Here is a 21,028-nt window from a genome sequence, read left to right as displayed (position 1 = left end):
TGCATCCTGGCTTCTGCAACTGCTCCATTTCACATGCTGGCTAGTCGGCCTCTCAACCTCATCCCATGCTCTTTTCCAAATCAACAATCTCTCTCTCTCTCTCCTTCCCTCTCTCTCCCTCTCTCTCTCTCTCTCTCTCTCTCTCTCTCTCTCTCTCTCTCTTGCTCTGGAGAGCCAGACAAATGCAATCAATGCAAATCAGTGGCCTGTAATTGGAGCCAAAGCTCATTCTGACGTCACTGTGTGGCTCTCCAGGACTTTGTGCCAGGACCTCTGGGTGTGTTGTAATGTTACCTTTGTAGCTTATTACACGCAATGGATCCAATGTAACAAAAATAATTGTTTTTTAAAAATTTTGTCCAGATTAAAGTGGAGCTACATGCAAACATTACAAAATACCTCCCATCAATAATGACAGATTCTCAGTGCTTACTTTATTTTGGTTTTGATTTTAATGCTCATCCACCATACATGCCTTTTCAACCAGCTCTCTGACTCTCTCTCTGTCTTTCTCTCCTTGCTTGCAATGCATCTTGGGTAGAATTGTGGAGCAAGCACCAGGATAAGCAAAAAGCTATGGAAAAACAGAGTAAGAGACTTTTCACACACCAAAAAAGAGAAAAGATTAGGGTGTTCAGCTGCTGACCTTTTTTCTACCCCCTTCTGTGTACCTTTTCAAACTCTCCAGTATCTTTTTATACATGAATAAATAAAAAGAAGTGCTTGAATGAGCAGAATGAAGAGTAACCCCAAAAATATAGGCATACAGGTCTTGGTTTTACTGTATAAGATTTTTACTATTATAAGTTACAAGTAAGATGTGTATCAGGCTGTTTTTGCAATAAGAAAATTAAGGTTAGGTAATTTTACACAAATTCAATGCTGTTAGAAAATACAGTCTTTTAATTTCAAATATGCCATGCTGTGTTTACTAGAGACTGTTTTTTTTTTTTTTTTTACGTATATAGTACAAGCACAATTGTTTACTGATATCCTGAAATCTTTTGAAACCTTTTGGGGACCTTGACAAAAAATGGGAATGTCATGTTATAGTTACTGGCTTTAGCTCCAGCAATATGTAATTTTTGTTTTCCAGTGTTCTTCTTTTTCCTTGCAACCATGCATCAAGATGAACAGAAATGAATACCTGCTGCCCTGTCCTGCTCTTTTAACTGTATTTTTTCCAGTTTCAAGTGGCTTGCTGTAAATTGTGTATTTACAGCCGATATTTCACAGGTGCATTTAAAAGCTTTATGAAATGTTAGAAAAGTTAAGTCACAAAATCCGAGGTTAAAAAAAAAAAAAAAAAAAAAGAAAAGAGAGAAAAGCTAACAAGGGTCAGGATGTACTTAACGAGGTGATTAAACAACAAACTGCAAATCACACTTGAAACAGAAAACGTCTCCTTTACCGTCCATCAGTTTGTCTGCATGCCTAACTGCCTGTGTCTGTTTTTGGTGTAACTTGGGCCACATTTGCAGCATTGACTGAGACGTAATGTCACACGCTCTGGCAGTTTTGTTTTCATTTGTAACTTTTCTCCCAATTTTACTGCACTCTGCTTGCCCCTTCTGTCTTTTCTCTGTCTGGTCTTGAACAATTTCAGCTGTTACTTATTTCATTATAACACCAGTATTTTATAAAGAAAGATGCAAATAAAATAATGATAGAAGCTTTTTTTGTTCTTCTAACAAATAAATATTCAGTAATTATTCATTATTATAATCATTCTGTCTTTTTCAGCTAGAGTCAGGTTAAGGCACTGAGTCTTTGATACCAGAATTATTTGATTAAGCTAGTGTTATACTGTATGCTTTGCTGTGCACAAGTGCAACGCAGTGTTTAAATTGAGGCTTTGGCACTTCGGATGGGTGTAGCATCAGTGTCGCTGTGCTGTGCTGGCTTTGAGTGAAGCGGCTCTGAATAAGGTAAGAAGGCAGTGTAGTTGGTTTCATGGAAATGTGCTTATAATCATGCCTATTTTGCAGGGTCAGAAGGAGCAAAGCAGCAGCGCCCCCAGGTGACAGATGCGGAGGAGAAGAAGTCACAGATCAGTGCTGATAGTGGCCTCAGTGTAACATCTGGATCTCAGGTTTGTTTATGCAGTATTATGGGAAAACCTGTATGAAGTAGAGAGTAGAGTAAACAAACAAAACAAAAAAAGTTTAATAGTTGAATGTGATTCACCAGTCTTTTTATATGTCTGATTTTATGTTATGAGACATAGTAAGGTGCAGGCTGCAGACACAGCAGATGGGCCTGAGACTCCTCTTCAGTGCTAGTGCCCAGTTCAGACGGCTGCATTTTAATATTCTGGCCTTTACTGGAGCCTGTTGTTCTTGCAGCATTCAAGCTGTGATGTTAATCTTTGGATGTTCAAAACTGCCTCCCCTGAAATATACCACTGTATTCTGTTTTCTTTTTCTTTTGGGCTACAGAAGAGTGACACAGAGTCTGTAGCAAGCTCAGAGCCACCAGTCCTGACAAGGAGCACCAGCCAGGACTCAGAGGCCAGCACAGTGGTAGGGCACGGCCAACTCAGACATTAGTCACTAGATTTCTGTTTATTCCACCTACAAAGTAATTAAAAAAAGTAAGGAATGTGGGTGGTATGTGTTAGCATATTGTTAGTTGTAATCAAACAAACCAGTCCTTTGAGGTCCTTTGAGTGTTGCTAGGTTATAGATTCTCCAGTGGAGACTGAAAATGCCAAATTTCCCTAAATGATGAGTTTTCTATGAACAAGAGAAATTGTCTTTTGTTTTTTTGTTTTTTTTGTTTGTTTTTTTTTGTTTTTTTTGTTTTTTTTAAAGAGAGGCACATGTCATCAGGACTCCACAGGACTGCATCGAGTCCTGTGGAAACTTTCTTTTTCACGACTGTATTACTGCAGTGCAGGGCTGGGTCAAACTGATGAGGAATATGCTGTATAATGGATTTTATTGTATTTTATTTTGCTTAATTGTGTTTTTTTTTCCATTACTGAGCTAACATGAATATAAATGCCTTTACACCAAACTTCTGCAAATGGAACGTCTCCACTTTTGTTCTTACACATCGGTTTTTAATTTGCAGATAAGCAATAGCTCTGGAGAGACTCTTGGAGCTGACAGTGATCTGAGCAGCACAGCAGGAGACGGCCTTGGTGGGAGAACTGCCCCTCATTTAACTCAGTCCAGAGGGACTCTTTCTGACAGTGAAATTGAAACCAATCCAGCCACCAGCTCAGTGTTTGTGAGTAAAAGACTCACTGTTGGGGAAACGCGTCTGTTATTTCATTTTAACTTACAAAGTCATTAACAAGTGAAACCTGCACAAAAGGTAATTTGGGTTGGTGGGATTTCACGGTTCAGCAGCATACTCCAAAAACTGAAAAACTGCAATCTACTTAACACATGAAAAGGTAAAAATGTTTCAAACTGTGGAAAATTGTTTTTGTGTTTTTCTTTAAACTAGAATGAACTCTGAGCAAACCTGCAGCAGCTCGCTGTTCAGTGTTTGTGGGTGGGTAGGTGGGGGTGGGGGTGGGGGGGTTTAAATGAGCCTCATTTAACATTTTAAAACACTTCAAATGAACTGTGTCTCTGGGATACTGGGTGATGATGCCGTCATTAAAAATAGGACCAAAAATAAGAGTAGCAGTACTTTAAATTAATTCAAATCATTTTCCATATTTGCACATTTCTGATTATATTTGTGGTGATTGTTATAGCTTTTGGTTCACCTTGTCTTGTTTCCAAAGGGGAAGACCCACACTCTGAAACCTGGTGCGAAAGATCATTTGCCTACCATAGCAAAGGCGCCTCCGGCACAGCCCGTGGAGGACACCAGTATGAGGATTTATCTTTTCGAAGGCCTGCTGGGTATGTTCTGCTCTCTTGTTCTTTGGCTTTCTCTTAGTTTGGGCTGACAGCTGATGCTTGGTGGAAACTTTCTCTACTGTGTCTCTAAAAAAAAAAAAACCAAAAAAAAAAACCTTGGTCTTCTTTTTTCTGCCACTGCTGATTGTTCTGTGTTGCTGTACTAACATCTTAAAATTGGTGCTTCCACCAAAGTAAAGAAAGCGGCACTTTCCGTTACCCCTTACTTACTTTAACTTACGCAAGTTCCTGCTTTGGTTTACCAGTTAATGTAATGACAGTGAACTTTCACAAATTCGTGACTTGTTTATAAGAGAACAAAGCAGAAGTCAGACATGTGATGACTTGGAGTTATGTAATCTTAAATGTTACAAACCAGTGGACTAGACATTTGTTAATGGGTGAAAAGCTATTTTGTGTTATCCAAAAAAAGCAACTCTTGATAAAGTGTTAGCCCACCACATCCCACCAGAACAGTTTCAGTTTGCTTCTCCGGTGATTCTGAAAAGTCTCTGAAACTCCTTTGAAGGCTCATCCTTCCAAAAGACACGCCCTCATTTAGTGCTTCAGTCATGGTGGTGGAGGGTGCTGTTTAACCCATCAGTTCAAAAATCTCCCATAGATATTCAGTTTGGTTGAGATTCTGGTGACCATATAGAATAGCATATTCACATTATTTTCATTCTGAGGCCAACTAAGTGAGTCCCATGCCTTTTAGATGGGGGGCATTGTCATTTTGGAAGAACCACTCCCATTAAGATAGAAATGCTTCATCTTATACCCCCACAGTAGATGCAAACCTTCAGGTTTTTCCTTTAATTTGTCACTCATTTGTAACCAGTGCATGTAACTAATTAGATGAAATAACACTCCAGAGTGAAGTTGCTGCCTTTCTCAGAGGTTCAATGAGTGACTCTTTTCTTTTTCTTTTGTTTTTTTGCATTACTATAAGTTATGATTATAGTTACAACAGCAGCTTCTGCAAAGTAAATATTGGTACTTAATCGTGACTTTGTGGGTGAAAAAACAAAATAATGAATACGACTCTGCACCGTAGAAGTTAAACTAAAGTAAGAACTCTTAGGATGCAATTTTCTAAAATAATAAGCTGTAAGTTATAGATTTGTGAATGCACGAGCTTGCTTTGTCTGTTTGTCCTTGTTTTTGTTCCTCTTGTGTGGGTTTCGACTTGTTGTTGCCATTAAACCTACTCACCTCTTCGCCTAACCCCCTCCTGCTTTTGCTGCTTTTTTTCCCTCCTGCTGCTCCTCATGGGAAATTCTTCCAGGCCGCGATAAGAGCTCCGTTTGGGATCAACTAGAGGATGCTGCCATGGAAACCTTTTCACTAAGTAGGGCTGATCTCTTGCCTTTGCCCTTTAATTCCTGTGTGTTTGTGGAGTGTTCACCCCAGCTCTGTGTTTAATCTCTGTGGGGTTTTTTTTTTTTCCTTCCACATCTGTGTTTAACATACAAAGGGGTAGAGCATGCAAGCATATGATCTCTCACATGAAGATCAAAGTTGTATAAGTTAAACTAACCGATGCTTTAGCTTTTAGTTAACGTTTCTTTGAATTTCTGCTCACAAACATTTTCTCGCTAACTTTTATGTTGACGTAACAGCTTAACATTTCATGGGTTTGCACTCTGGAATAGTGGATGTTACCTTCATGTTCTGTTATAAATATAATTACAAACTGGTGAGTGATACTATTAAATGCCAAGATTCCCAGTGACCAATTACCACATTGTAATGGGGTGGGATAAAGTGATGTAATGGAAAGCGAAATGAACTGATTTTGAGGTTAAAGTTAAAAAAATTAAATAAAAAAAAGCAAGAAAAAAAAAGTTCCACTAACTTGTTATTCCAGAAAGAAAACAGCATTTAAAGGCAGCATCAGAGATCACTGTGTTTGCAGTGTTTTAAGATGAAACCATTCTAGTGCAGTTTTTCATGGACCTGTTTTGTTGTGAGCTTCATCATGAACATCCAAATGTTCCAAAAAACCTTATTATGTGTAACTGGTATTTATGACCTGCATGTATCAGACCCTTATTTCTGTTAAAGAATGTGTACTTATGGTTGCGTGTGGCATGGTTTATGCTAAAATGTTATCAGCTCAGGTGCTGACAAAGAAGTTTTTCACATTTTAGGAGCTACATCTTTTCATCTTGATGTTCACAGGTAAGGAGCGCTCCACACTTTGGGACCAGTTGCAGTTCTGGGAGGATGCCTTCTTAGATGCGGTTATGTTGGAACGTGAGGGCATGGGCATGGACCAAGGACCTCAGGAGATGATTGAAAGGTTCCACCTGGCCAATGTTTTAGTCAAGCTGTTGTGCTTTTTATTAATTTTCATATGCTTTTTTCAGTCTAATATTAATTTTATCACTACGTAGTGTCACCTTTTTCACAGATGACTTATGGAGCCCATTGTGAAATGTGAATACGTGCTTCTCTGTGTTTTGCATGTCAACATAGATACTTGTCACTGGGAGAACATGACCGCAAGCGTCTGGAGGATGATGAAGACAGACTTTTGGCCACCCTGTTGCACAACATGATTGCATACATGCTAATGATGAAAGTACGGAGGACTGTTTGTCACTTTAATCAGAACACAGTAGAATTGTTTGTTGATCTATACAAATTTTTTATTTTTTTGTTGCCCCATGAATATTTTAACTTTTGGTGTTTTGTTTTTTAGGTGAACAAAAATGACATCAGGAAGAAAGTGAGGCGCCTGATGGGCAAATCCCACATTGGTCTCACATATAGCCAAGAGATCAACGAGATACTTGACAAGCTGGCTAATATGGTAAATAGTTCCTTTTATTTCGTCCAGTTTAACTTCTGATATTTTTTGGCTAAATATGTGCTGAACTATATTTGTAGAATGGCCGAGAGCTGTCCATCAGACCCAGCGGAAGCCGTCACATCAAGAAACAAACATTTGTTGTTCATGCTGGCACTGATACTACAGGAGACATCTTTTTCATGGAGGTATGCAAAGATATATGCTAATGGAAAATCCCAAGAAGATTGAACAGGTTGCCTGGTGGGGAAAAACCTGTCTCCTAACAATCCCCATCTGTCTCAGACTGATTGCAGTCACACTCAAACAGATTGGTGAAGGTTTGCAAATGATGGCTGTCTAAATTATAAACAGACAGATTGCCAGTACTTTGTAATCAGTCTGAGTTTGTTTGCACCAGTGAGCACAGCTTGTCCTCTTTGGAGTAGGGGACTCAACTCTGTTGGTTGTGCTCTGGTATAAAAGCAAGGTTGCCGAGCGCCTATGCAATTCTGCAGTTAAATTGCCATTTTGCAGCAACAGCAACTATGTCACTGTTTGTGGAGGAATTTCTCTTTCAAATCTTTTGAGTTTTAGACTCTGAATGTAAATAGTTAATGTGAATTTCTGTTTAAACTGAATTTGTGTGTGTAGACGGCAACAAATTTGCAATTTTCATCTAGTTAATAAAGTTAATCACCACATTTTTATAAACAGATTGCATACAAGTGTCAACTTGACCCCATTGAGTAGCAAACTGATAGCAGACTAACTCCATCTTGGCACACTAAAGTTGCCTGGAAGATGGCAGCTGACTGAGAGTGGTCACTGACCTATTCCCTGTCTTTGAAGTAATCATTTCAAAGATGAGATTGCAAGGTCATTGTGCACACTTGCCATAATTTTGGCCATGTCGTGGTCTTCAACCACTGTTTTCTTTAGTGTGACTGTAGCATAATATAGCTTGTGGACATTTTTGTAAAATACCAAATGGAACAGTATCTTATTTTATAAATGTTAAACTTTTACTTTAAGTTTAATTAAATATTAAACGTCACTCCTTATTGTTCCAGGTTTGTGATGACTGCATAGTCCTGCGCAGCAACATCGGTACCGTTTATGAACGTTGGTGGTATGAGAAACTCATCAACATGACCTACTGTCCCAAGACCAAGGTGCTGTGTCTCTGGAGACGCAACGGCCAAGAGACACAGCTGAATAAGTTCTATACCAAAAAGGTCACGACCTGTTATGTTTAGGCATCTTGTACTTTTAAACTGACTAGAAGAACATGAATTCATAGAACTTTCTGTTTGTGTTCTAGTGTCGTGAACTCTACTACTGTGTTAAAGACAGTATGGAAAGAGCTGCGGCACGACAGCAAAGCATTAAACCAGGTATGGAGAGGCTGAGCTCGCTCTACCTCACGGCCCTTTTGGCATTTTATTTCATTGTATTCTGGCTTTCTTCTCTTTAGCATGGACATTGTTTCTTTTGATACTTTTAAATGTTGAGTACTGAAGTTTCAGGGTTGCTGTCGAACAAGAAATGGTGATGGTCATTTTGAATAATTAAAGACTATAATTCTATAACGAATAATGAAAGAAATGCACAGACTTGAAGTTAATTAAAATACCAGCACTACAGCATTGTTGAAACTTCCATCTGCAAATACTTTCAATCTGTTTAAGGTAAGAATAACATGTGACAAGCTTTCAGACGTTCCTGCTCCTGTGTCCATCCTTCAGGTCCTGAACTGGGCGGCGAGTTCCCCGTCCAGGACATGAAGACTGGTGAAGGTGGACTGCTGCAGGTCACACTGGAGGGAATCAACCTTAAATTCATGCACAGCCAGGTAAGAGGCCAGTTCCACTGCAGGGAAACTGCATCTCATCTCACAGAAGGGCATGAGAATGTAGAATCACTCATGATGGTTTAGAGTTCATCCATCCTTCTGTCCACCCTCTCTGCTCACCTCTCCTGTTTGCCTCGGTATCATTTCCTTTCATCCTGTGACGTCTTCCTCTCACTATGAAAATCTTTACAACACATTTGATTGGCATTTACTCATTCCTGATGTTTTTCCCATAGAGGAAGAATTCCTGTTTGTGCTTTTGCTTTTTTGGATTTGCTTTTTTTTTCAGTTTCACTCTGTTCTTTTGTTTGTGTGTGTGTGTGTGTGTGTTTATTTGTATGCATGCCTTTGCCAAAAAGAATTATTAACACATCCTTCCACACAAGTTTCTTTTGACATCTGTGGTGCTCAAACTTTATGTTGAGTTTACTGTGTGGGAGGAGATGAAGTGTTAATCTGTGTGTGTGTGTGTGTGTGTGTGTGGTGTTCAACAGTGATAAGACGGATGACTTTGAGCAAAGACTTTTCATTAATAATTGGCAATTTTATAGCAACTTTTGATTTGAGTTTGGACCCTTGAACATCATCATGTGTTGTCTTCATATCTGAGCAGGTAGTGATAGTTGGGGTGCTGTTTCCACAGGCTCATTAAAGTGTGAAGCTGTGATTGTACAGTGTTGAATAGCGTGGGTAGTAAGACACTCAATACAACCTGAACATTACAAAAAAATAAAGTCTAAATGAGTGAGGTGACACAAAATAGGGCTAAAAAGAAATAAAAACCAGTATTCCTCATTAGATTGCCCACTACCTTTAAACTGATATCAGTTCACCTAAAATTTCACAAAGAAAAAAAAGCCATGAACAATCATTTCTAGTGCTCACATTTTTTTTCTTTTAAATATTTCAGCAGCAATGTTTGGTTAATGTAGACAATCCACAGACCTCACTGCAGAGACTTGTAATTGGACCCGGTTTCTACCAAAAAAAAAAAAAAAAGTTTAAACTGGAATTAAACTTGTTTTTTTTTTTTGTTTTTTTTTTGATACAGCATAAATGTCTCAAATTTAAATTACATGTACTACAGTTTTATGCAGAAGACTTCAGCCTGCCCTCATTTCTTTAGATTTTACTAGATAAAGGGGTGCACTGATTTATTGAAACATTCAAACATAAATGACGATACAATCACTGTGGTTCAAAGTTACAGTTTTATGTCTGTCAAACTGTGTTATCTTTGACATTTTTTGCAATGGAACAAATGATTTTTTTTGCAACAGGCTGCTGGTAACAAAGTGCAAAAAGACATAATTTAAAAGTGTTTTGTGCTAAGTTATGTGTAGACACAACACTGGTTCATCCTTTGAGTTCAGTGCCTTTTTAATACTAGAATAATTCATAGGTGTCTCAACAAACCAAAAAAAATCCATTGTCTGAAAATAGTTGGGTACAAAGACTGGACTGAAAATGAGTGAAAAAGCAGCCAATGTCCAAAGAAAATCTTTGCAAGACCTTTAGAAAGCTGGAGGACTTTTGCTCAAGATCACTTTAAAAAATTTCAAGCAAGTCTGGCTCCATGGAAGCAAAGTTAAAGAAATGAGGGGCAGTTCAAGACTTTTGGACAATAGTGTATAATAATGAGAAAAATTATTCATTTGTTTGTTTCATGATGGTGCCCCATACAGTACCAGTCAAAAGTTTGGACACCTGAGGGCATGGATGTTTCCCATTATCTGAGACGTTTAGTAAAAAAACTGACACACAAATACACAAAATTTAACTCTTTGAAATTCTCCTGGTGTTTTTGTAAAATGTAAATTTCTTAAAATTAGTTTTGAACAAGTTCAGAAATAACAGAACCTCAGTGATGTTTGGAAGTTATCCTGGTCACTCTTTGGGTGTCTGTAAAGGTGCATTTATTCAATTCAGTTCAGTTTTATTAATGTAGCTTCAATTCAGAGCAGGTGTCACCTTTGAGCACTTTATATTGTGTTACAGATGCTGCAATATTAATCAAGTAGAAAACAAGAATAAAGATTATGATGTAGTTTTGCTCTCACTGGGCTATTAATGATTTATCTCAAACGGTTATTTAGTAGAAGGTCAAAATACACATATTTTGTAGAAGGAACAATTTTCTGGTTCAGTATGGAGAAGACAGCTCAACTTACTGTAGCTCATTGAATAACTCTGCTGTGATTATTTACTGTTATTATAAAATGTACAAAAATAATGAAAATAAAGAATTGACCAAGTGTGTCCAGACTTTTGACCGGTACTGTATGTGTGCTTGCCTGGTTAGCAATTATAGACTGTATCTGAAAGATGGATATAGCCATTGGTTTGCGGACCCCTGTTTTGAAGCCTCAGCTTGAGCGTTTTGGCCCTTGCCATCTTGGTTTCTTTGAAACCAGACACAACAAGTGGATCCAGCTAAGAAACTGACGGGCACTGTATCCTCATAGGACAGTGACTTGTCAGTCACAAAGTAGCCACACCCTAAAATCATACCCTGCTTTAATATTTTTTATTCTATATGGAAACCTAATTTGCGAAGTAAATGACTGAGTTGATAAATTATTCAGGAAAATAGTTGAGACCAAAGATCAAATGAGGACTGTTTTCCAATAAACTTCTTTAAAATCAGACTTGTTTTTTTGCAGCCAGAGCAAACACCCCCTGGTGGCCATTAGAAAGAATGGTGGTTTAACACTAGAACCTCATCTTCCTCATCCACCGTCCACACTGCTCCGCCTCAGTCTGCAGCCCTTCATCTCCTCAGTTCTCCTGCTCAGGCCTGATACTGGTCCGTTTTAGCCGCTCTACTCTGGATTTCTACTCTTTATTTACTGGGATCAGTTATCCAGCTCACTGCTCAGTGTAGCTACGGCTCCCCTATACTCAGCACAACAAGCAACCCACCCGGTTCTCCACTCGTTCTGTCACACACTCCCCCCGCTCTGCCCTGCATTAGCTCGGCTCAACATCCCATCCACGACCCCATTCAGCGCAGCATTTTACATTGATTTCTGTGGGGTCGAAATGACTCCGTTGGCGGTTCTGGGTATGAGTGGTTGTATTTTTTTTTCTTTCTATCCCACACAGCCCAAAATTCTCTATATGATGAACAAACCCATTTTAGGAAACCTCGTGCAACATGAGATCATGGGGGGTTTATTTTAACAGAGTTACATGATCTTTAAAATGCCAAGGGTTCAAAATGGCCTCCTTGGTATTTTAAGGCCTAGAGGCTTCTTCCTTCTTTTGAATACAGTCTATTGTCAAAAATATAAATTATGTCTACCTTCATAGTTATGGTTTTTCCCCTCAAAGTAATGTGACTAATTCTATAAAAATTGGAAAGCCAGCTCACACATAATTTCCCAAGCCTAAGTAGAGATTCCAGTTGAGCTGTTACATTTCAACAGACCACCGTTACTAAGCCCTAACACACTATGATTAATGAACTGTGATTGATTAAGACATTTCACCCTCAGTATTTGCATCAGCTCACTGAACATCCACACACATTTTTACCAAACTCAGCAGGAGCACTGGATGCCATTCAGCATTCAGCAGACTTCCTAAAAATGACCGAGTTCAGCAGTGTAGTGAGTGCGCTCCTGCTTGGGTCCCGCTGCAGTGAGATGTTTCGGAGTTGGCATCTTATATCACAGTGGGATTTATTGTCCATCAGTAACTACCCTCATTTATTTGTTCTGCTGTGTGAGCAAGTGGTGTTGGTGCCAGCCCTTGTTGCTGGAGGAGGAGGCATGGAGGGCTCTGGGGGGGGACTGAGATGTTTAAAGTCCAGGAAAACAGAGGTGAATCCAGTTCTTAATATCCTAGTCAAACCTCTAGTCTTCTTTTTTTTTTTTATGTATTTATTGTTTTTTATTTATTTATTTATTTTTTCTTTTTTGGGGGGCTGAGTCCTCTGGTCATGGATTTTTTAAAAAAGTTTTTTAATATCATATTGGCTCTTGTAACCTCTTAGCTAGATTCTTGATTTGACTCTGTACGAGGCTCCTGTGGACAGTGCCCTCTCAGAGTGTCGTCGAGTGTTTGTGCTCTTCTGTCCGATAATAATCCAAACCATTTCTCTCCCATGCTCTCTCCCCCTGCAAGGAGCGGAAGGTACACAACCTCTGCTGTGTTTGCTTATTAGCAGTTACATCTTCGGTTCCTTTTGTTCTTTCTATCTTTTCTTTTCTTTCTTTCCTGTCGTAGCTGTATGGCAAGTCTAATTTGTGTCCTTGTCTACATTTTATATGGAACTTCCATGTATGCATCATATGGGCCATAATGCATCTTTGAGCATTAAAAAAAAAAAAGATGTTTGTTTGTTTGTCTTTTATTAAGTATCTTTGCTGTTCACACCAAACATGACCAAAATGTCCCAGCTCTGATTCACTTCATTGATGAGCTACGTTGAATTAGCATTGAGCTTCTCCTCATTGCCCATGTATGCGTTTGATCATGGAAACTTCTCATAGTGTGCTTTTTCTTTTCTTTTCTCTTAGCCGTTAAAAGCTTGCATTCCATGTGTAGCTGTTTTATTTTGATCTTTCACACTGAATAAAACAAGTTTAAACATGGCTAATTTTTAAAATATGACGTGTTTGCCATCCAGTGTTGTTGAGTTAATAATTTTCTGTCTTGTTTTGTTTGTTTTGTTTGTTTGTTTTTAGGTTTTCATAGAGCTGAGTCACATTAAAAAGTGCAATACAGTGAAGGGAGTCTTTGTCCTGGAGGAATTTGGTAATTACACCATCTATTGATTCTAGGCCTGTACTCGGCACGGCAGTAACTCAGCTTCATGGCAAATGTATTGATGAAAGCTAATAAGGGTTCACTAAATTGGATAGTCGCTCTCCTCAGGAACACTGAGACACTGACGTCTGTAGGCGATTGAGTGAGTGATGTATTATTCAGAGGGTGTCACAGGAGAGCGTTGAGGTTTAGAGCAAGTGACGCCTCTTTTAGTTGGTGAAAGGACGTTTGTGAGAAATGGTCTGCAGGGGGCTGAAAGGAAAATTCCACGTTTGTATTCAAATATATTGGTTAAAGCTAAAAAGACAGCTCTGAAGTGTGTAGCATAAATAGCTGTTTCCAGTTCCATATTTTTATTATTAGTCACATAGAGCAGCTTTATAATCCTTAGTAATCCTTATTGATCTCACACTGGACTATGGTGCAGCCTGGCAGTTTAGTCTCATTTAAGCACACTTGCTATTACCTTTAAAGCCAACTTTCTTTGATTGGCTGCCCCTCACAAACAGAAGGTTTGAACAGTGTGTGGGCGGGGTTTGCTTTGCTCACACTTTAAGGATATTTGCTCTCAAATGAGTCTGAAGCCTGGCTCATTAGGGTTTCCTGCACATACACTTATTTTCACACACACACACACTCTAGTAAATAAGGAAAAACATAATAGGTCCCCTTTAATGCTTAACAGCAGTGCCATACATATATTAGAGATGAAAGGATGTTTTGATCACATTAACTGTTTTCCAGAAACTACACAGTAAAAGATTTTTCTAAAGAAGCTACATAATAAAAGCTTCTGATGTTAGGAAGTAGATGAGCATTAAGGGATATTGTTCCTGTTATACTCTTCATGGTTTTGAAAATGGCATAAATAGACCAAAGCCTTTCAAGTAGCACTACATGGTTCCCAACAAATGCATTAATTATATAGCCCTGCTGTGGACTGGTGACCTGTCCAGGATGTTTCCTGCCTCTTGCTCAGTGACAGCAGTGATCTGGACCAGCCCCCTGACTACAACCCTGAATTGGAGTTGTTCCTAGTGCAGAGCTGCCACTTTTTAATTCGACTTTAACCTTTTTCAAATCTGAAACCTTAAATTTTTTGGCCTGGTTTTTAGCTTTTACATCTTACACCTGTGAATGTCTTTTAAAAAGCATTAGATACTGAATCGTGCTTGATGCATGATGAGGAAGGCGTTTAGTCTCATTAGTAATGCGGTGTAGTGGTTAACACGTTTGTCTTGGGAGGAGACACAAACCCAGCCTCAGGAGGTCACAGGCTTGTGTACTCGTAGTGCTGGTCCCAGGCCCAAATAAAGGGGAGGGTTGCGTCACGAAGGGCATCTGGTGTGAAATCCGTGCCAAATCAGTCATGCAGATCCATCTGCTGTGGTGACCCCTAAGGAAATAAGGGAGCAGCTGAAAGTGCCACGCAAGTAGCAGGATTTTAACAGGTTTGAGATGCGTCACCTAGTTAGTAAGTTCCTGTTAGGTTTCATGGAAAATGAAAATGTCTAACTGAAGAATAAGTAGCAGCTGTAGCTCTTAAACTTGCTGAGGCAGAATATATATATATAAATAAATGAATAAAAAAGAGAATAAATCAGAAATGATGGCTTGCAGCATGTGACGATCAGAGGTTGAAGTTGAGCGCCTGGCTGGGTTACTGTCATGTCTCTGTGCTGCTTTTGTAATGTTGCCCTCATCTTTGCCACTATGAAAACCTTCATTCTCCAGCAGGTAAAGTGTCGTCACCTTTCTCCTTTCTTATTCAAACTAAACCTGTGCAGAATATTTCCTCGCTCCATCCTTTTCATAGATTTTTTTTTTTCCCCCCTTTTCTGTACCACTAATTTTCCTCTGCTTCCTCCATCATTTGCTTCTGGTTCATTTCGGAGATCACCCCAGACTCCATCGCTCATGTGGTCGTCACTCTCTGACCATCTGCCTCTGTATCTCAGCAAAGCGGGGATCTTGGGTGGGACAGTTAGTTTGTGGGGGGCTGAGGATTTCTCAGCCCCTTCATCTGTCCAGATCTCAGCCTTTCCATCTCTGCTATGGGTTCAGTTACTAATGAAAAGTCAGTCTGTCCTGTGGACAGTGACGTGGTCCTGGGTCAGAGGATTCTGGCCTCTTGTATCTACTCTTTTGTGATGTCCTAACTTTCAGTTCACTCGGTTTGAAGGGGTCGGGGAGGTCGTCCTTTTTTTTTTTTTAATTGTTTGTTTTTCATATATTAACTTTGCAACCTCTGCGGTGTCCTGTTATGACATTTGTGTTCTTATTTGTTCATCGTGTGGGCCATGAACGTCTCACCCACGAGCCCAAGCTGAAATTTAACATTGTGATGGACTTTGAACATTTCAAAAAGTACATCTGATTAGTTAATTAATAACAATAATAAAACAATTCAACATAAGCTGGATTTCACCATTGAATTGTGTAAGGTTTAACTTCCCTTTTATGGTGAACTTTTCTTGGCCCACATCTCATTTTACACCTTGTTGAAAGCCCAACCTTTTAAGCCCCCCCCCCCCCCCCCCAAAAAAAAAAAGCTCTCAAACGTTAACTCACTGAGGTTTCTGCTGCCTTTGAATTCTTTGTTTTGTCTCTTGCACCGGCATAGTTCCTGAAACTAAAGAAGTGGTGATCCACAAGTACAAGACCCCCATGGTGAGTCCTCCCCTCTTCTGTCTCCAATCAGTGCTCTTTATGAATACATGAGTGCTAGTCACACGATGGACACAGCAGAAATGTGCCTTAACTTAAGGTTCTTTCAGTTCATTTCATAGTTCGTGCTTTTTTCTGTGCGTTCCACATAAAGTAGGAACTGTCAAAGTTTGTAGAAGCTCCTTTTTTTTTTCTAGCTTCTGCTGGAGGGTGTGTACTTTCTGGCACAAGAGCAGCCTTTGAGTGATGTAAGTGTGTGATGACTGGTCTCGGCATAAGGCAGCGATTGTGCTGTACGAGCAACAGTTAACTCTAAAAATGGATCAAAATACAGAGAAATGGGCTGACAGTGAAATCCAGGCTTCATTATGCTTACATGTGAGAGAGAAAATCCCATGCAGTTTTGACTTGTCACAGTGAATATATCATACCTTTCGCTCATATTACCTCTCATCTTGCTACCTTTGGCATCCAGTTGGGTATTACATCATATTAGTGTGCGCTGTGGGGCAAATAGAAAACGGAAAAAGCCCCTGAAGGTAAATGTAGTTCTCAGGGAAGCTCCCCAGGGGGCACTTAACCTCAGGGAGTCCATAGCTCTCTGGTCTGAAAATGCCTTCGGTTTCCATTTCGTCCAACAGTCTGCTGAGAAAAATAAAGGGGCTGCCCTGGTGGGTCTGACGCATTGATTACTTAGTTAATTTTTTTTTAACAATATGGGGCAGATTCATTTTAACCACTGCTCAGTGTGCCATCACTTCAGGTTGCACAATCTTAAAGAATGTACGCTTACATGTATTTGAGTGTTGTGTTGGCTGATTATGCAAATACAGAGCCCACTTCAGCACTTCACGTGGCTCAACGCTGCTTCTTGTCAAACCTCCACATTTTAATGCTGCTGAAAATGAAGACGACTTAGCAGTTGTAAAACCCCAACTCTAAGGCTAGAGCATGATGGGCATTCAGGTTAAAGGTCAGATACTGCTGAATGCATTTTCCTTCTTATGAAAAAAAAAATGCAGGGACATTTAAAGAGTTTGAATTGAGAGTTTTTGATAGCTTTACTTCATTTCTTTTTACTGCTCATTAAATTGCTGCACTTATTAGTGGTTTCCTGCCACCAGCTTAACATCAGGAAACTGGCAGCAGGAACGCGCGGCAGCTCACATAGCACAAATAAAACAGAGCCATTGGTAAAAAGCGTGTCATAGTGCCATTAGTGGCAATTGAGGGGAAAAATAAGAGGAGCCACTCCAGCTTTGTTCCTTGTATTATTAATAACTCTATGCAGATGGCTCCCTCTCACTTTATCTTGCTCCTGTTTTTCACCCCTCTGCAGGCACATCAGATCTGTTACTCGGTCCTCTGCCTTTTCTCGTACGTGGCGGCAGTTAAGAAGGAGGCGGAAGGAAAACCCAAGATGCTGTCACCGAGACCCCTCCCTAGCTAGTTTACACGCTATACCCCCCACCCCCCGACCCCCATCCTCAGTGCGCCTCTCTCTCTACTTGAAGTGGCATCTCAGCTCCTAAAACCACAGACTTGACAATCCCTGATTTCACTGTAAGCACACAACTCCTGCTCTCTCCTCCCTGTATATACAAACCTCAGACCCTTTTTAGATCCAACTGTGTAGAAATGTTTGGCCTGTGATGTCATGTAAATACTCCCAACTCTTCACCGCTGTTGTCCAGATGTTCTTCCCTAACTAGCTAAATGTTTGCCTGCTCCTGTACTCTGGAAAAGTTGCTCCTCGAGTTGTTCTGCTCCTGGTGACAGTCTTGCTCCTTGTTCCTGCTACTGAGACACAACTGTTTTTACTGATACGAGGGGTCTCCCCACCCTCACCCCGAGGCACAGCGTGCTTGCAGGTCCTGTGCACAGCCTCGACATTCACTACAGCGTAACTTCCTCCCCTCTCCCACCCGTCTCCATATGACTGTGACTTATTCTGTGATATGTGGTTACTGTAAAGGTCCCGTCTGTCCAAGTATAAACTGGTCAAAGAGCCAGAGACCCTTGTGTAGTGCAGGATGTTCCATACTGAAAATGCTACTGTATACTGCACCAGAGCACCGCATGTAAACGCTTCGTTATGGTGTTTGAACCCTAAAATACTGTGAGTGTTCTCAGATGTGTACTCTTGCCCTAGACCGGCCCACCAGGCTCAATTACTGTTCTAGTTCTACTGTAAAATTTCTCGTCTGTGGTCTGCTGTTAACAACTGCATGTTACTATAAGGATGAAAAATAAATATTATATATATTTCTATATATAGTATTTATTTAATATATGCATATATTGACTGTAAATTTCTGAAAAAAAAAAATGTTACAAATGTTAATTTGCTAGATGTGCAATACTTAATAAGTAGTTAGCCATTGCCAGAGCCAGGTTCTCTTGAGTTAACTGGCTTTCACAGGGTGACGAATGTAAGAGCGAGTTTGTTTTTCTATAGTACACATCGATTGAATATTATTTCAGTGTGACATGCGCATGTAGAGTTTTAAAAGGCGATCACGGGTCAATCAATGCAAAGAACTGCTGCTGTGTTGCTCCCCAATCAGTGGTGTCACAGCAGGCTGCGGGGATGCTGGGGTAAATGTCACTGCTGTCTTGTCACAGCTTTTAATTGTAGGCAAAGGCTGCACGTATAATGAGCTACTGAAGGCAGTGTAAACCGTCTTTGATGGCATACACATGTGCTCCTTGTTTGCCCGCTTTAAACAGCTGATCTGCACTGGTTTAAAAGTTCAAATACTTGAATTATTTATTTATTTTTACTTGTTCATATCACTGTTCAGTCCATGAGTACGAGTATCTAAATAAAAACATTCAGTGTTTGAGTGATTAATTTAGAGACGTAATTGTAAATTTTTCCACATCTGTGGTCCAAACACTTGAACTACACACCGGTACTCTACACACTGCTATGGTTACTCTAAATGTTGATGAAACAATATTTAGAGTAAGTTGTTTTTCAGTGAGTTTAAAAGTATCTATAAAGCATTCGCCTCGCCGTCCCATTAATGACACTGAGTGGCTGCTGCCTTAAAAACAGGTCAGCAATATTTCTAATTCCAACTACAGGACACGTCTGATGGTTTGTTAGAATTTTTGGCACTCTCCCAAGAGCACTGAGCCACCTCCAAGGGAAAATCACCTTCTCATCATTGTTTATTTTTACAATTTTTGTTTATTTAGGCTTCATTTAGTCAAGCAGAACAGACATTATTGGTTATCAAACGCACAGAAATGAAAGGAAAACGCAGAGATTTGAGTAGTGACCTGTTCACGGTAACACTCTCACCAAATGTGACTGAGGCAGGAAAAGGGGGAACTGGAGAAAGCCAATATTCTTAGTGACATCCACGCCAGAGAGAAGCTGAAACCAGTGCACAAATTGCACAGATTAAAACAAAACAGTTTTTACATAACTGATTGGGGTGCGTGCAGAAATAACAAAAGCCCTCCAAACTCCCAGCAGCAGATCTTGATCCTGTGACTGACCCTTCAGAACGTGTTGAAGACTCCATCTGTGCTCGAGGAGATGATCGAGTCTTAATGTATCTGTTCATGATCGTAAAGCGTCCGGTCCCGTCGCTGGCCCCGTTTACTTTCACAGTGAGTGCGCGCGCGTGTTTTTTTTTTTTTTTTGTGGTTCGCGTGTGTGAATGTGTTGAACACTTTTCTCCAGATCAGCAATATATCAGTACAGCTGGAAGGCTGGAAGATGTTATTTTGATCCTTGTATTTTTAGGAATTTTACTGTGCAAAAGGAAATCAGAGTCTGGAGAAGATGCTGTTCCATTAATAAATGACAGAACTTGATCTGAAGTGTCTGCAAAAATGATCTGAGAATTTTCTGCTTGAGTTACCTTTTTTTTTTTTTGTTAAACTGGATTATTACAGCTCAAATCTGTTGCTGTGAAAGCTGATTGCTGTAAAGAGAAGGAAAAACTAAATGAGATGGTGGGTGTAACTATTCCAGTATTCAACAAAGTATTTATAAAATATGTACAGCTTTGGCAATATAATAAAGATGTCCCAAACCAATCCCTGTGTGTGTACTTGTTCTCCTGTAAACAAAAGGAAAATGGCGCGAGCTGCTGAAACGTTCTAACAAAATGCAAGTTTCCATTATTTTGAGGAACGGTCTGTGGGTACCAGTGTGAGGAACGAGAAACCAGGCCAGCTCCAAACCAAGCCTGTCAGTAGTGATGTTGTTACGTCTTGTACCAAAGCTCCGAGGCCTGTGCCGAGCAAAAGGGGGCGAGCGCAAACCAAGCCTGTTTCAGACTATCATGCGTTCTGGGTGATCTGAGGTGAGTCTGATCTACTGTTATAGCAGCATAATCAGAAGCACCTGCATCCTCACCTGTACGCATATCTTCAGTTTCCGCGCCCCTGCTTCTCCAGTCTTCTGTGTTTTCTAAGGCTGTGGAAGTTATACCAAGAAGGAATCGCCTGAGCCCGAAAGTCTTTTTTTTTTTTTTTTTTTTGTTAATAAAAATCAAAGCACCCCCACCCCTGCACTTCCTGTAACTGTTTATCCACAAACACACTGTCTATAAACAAAACTTTGATAAACCACAACTGATCTGTTGATACTTAGATATACCACAATCAGCATAGACTTATTTAATCTGGTTTTACAATACATCAAATGGAGCTTTTGACATAATTGCATAATTATGCTAAAGGAACTGCCTGTCAACATGTAACATAACAGTAGGAATGCTGTACATCAAATGTCCAGCAGGTGTCAGTACTCCTAAATAAGTAATGACGGGGCTTCGTGTGATCAGGCTTTTGGCGAATCAGTTGGCCGGTGTTGTGCCAAGAAGTGATCATCTGCCAGAAAGTGATTTTTGATGTTTCTATGTGCTTTTATGTGTAATGTATTTGCTCATATTTTTGAATAGAGTGTTATCAGTAGGATTTATGAAGGGCTTAGATATAAAATGAAGAAATGACCTGTTATTCAAATATGTTTATGACTCTGCATTATTGCACGTACATTATAATAAATGCAGTCCTCTTTGGTCACTTAAAATATCTTTATAGAGTGTAATGTCA

The 21,028-nt window shown here is 39.8% G+C and overlaps 1 protein-coding gene across 6 annotated transcripts in view; it reads left to right on the top strand.

The window, feature by feature from the left end:
* The window catches only part of madd (MAP-kinase activating death domain), a 63,687-nt gene extending 43,682 nt beyond the window's left edge, over window positions 1-20,005 (top strand). The window contains exons 23-39 of one of the 6 annotated variants that reach the window (XM_030724215.1): window positions 542-589; window positions 1,989-2,092; window positions 2,439-2,522; window positions 3,076-3,234; window positions 3,743-3,863; window positions 5,149-5,211; window positions 6,045-6,165; window positions 6,342-6,447; window positions 6,568-6,678; window positions 6,756-6,863; window positions 7,728-7,892; window positions 7,979-8,051; window positions 8,403-8,509; window positions 12,638-12,646; window positions 13,201-13,270; window positions 15,906-15,952; window positions 17,289-20,005. In XM_030724215.1, coding sequence (XP_030580075.1) covers window positions 542-589; window positions 1,989-2,092; window positions 2,439-2,522; window positions 3,076-3,234; window positions 3,743-3,863; window positions 5,149-5,211; window positions 6,045-6,165; window positions 6,342-6,447; window positions 6,568-6,678; window positions 6,756-6,863; window positions 7,728-7,892; window positions 7,979-8,051; window positions 8,403-8,509; window positions 12,638-12,646; window positions 13,201-13,270; window positions 15,906-15,952; window positions 17,289-17,399 — 1,607 coding nt within the window. In that variant the 3' untranslated portion in view covers window positions 17,400-20,005. The remainder of the gene's footprint in view (window positions 1-541; window positions 590-1,988; window positions 2,093-2,438; window positions 2,523-3,075; window positions 3,235-3,742; window positions 3,864-5,148; window positions 5,212-6,044; window positions 6,166-6,341; window positions 6,448-6,567; window positions 6,679-6,755; window positions 6,864-7,727; window positions 7,893-7,978; window positions 8,052-8,402; window positions 8,510-12,637; window positions 12,647-13,200; window positions 13,271-15,905; window positions 15,953-17,288) is intronic. The other 5 variants (XM_030724227.1, XM_030724236.1, XM_030724233.1 and 2 more) reach the window with 5 other exon arrangements.
* The last annotated feature ends 1,023 nt before the right edge of the window (window positions 20,006-21,028 follow it).

The sequence above is a fragment of the Archocentrus centrarchus genome, chromosome 3 (genome assembly GCF_007364275.1).
Source record: "Archocentrus centrarchus isolate MPI-CPG fArcCen1 chromosome 3, fArcCen1, whole genome shotgun sequence".
NCBI classification, from domain to species: domain Eukaryota; kingdom Metazoa; phylum Chordata; class Actinopteri; order Cichliformes; family Cichlidae; genus Archocentrus; species Archocentrus centrarchus.
Note: the sequence above shows the minus strand (reverse complement) of the source record. Positions and strands in the feature narration are given on the sequence as shown.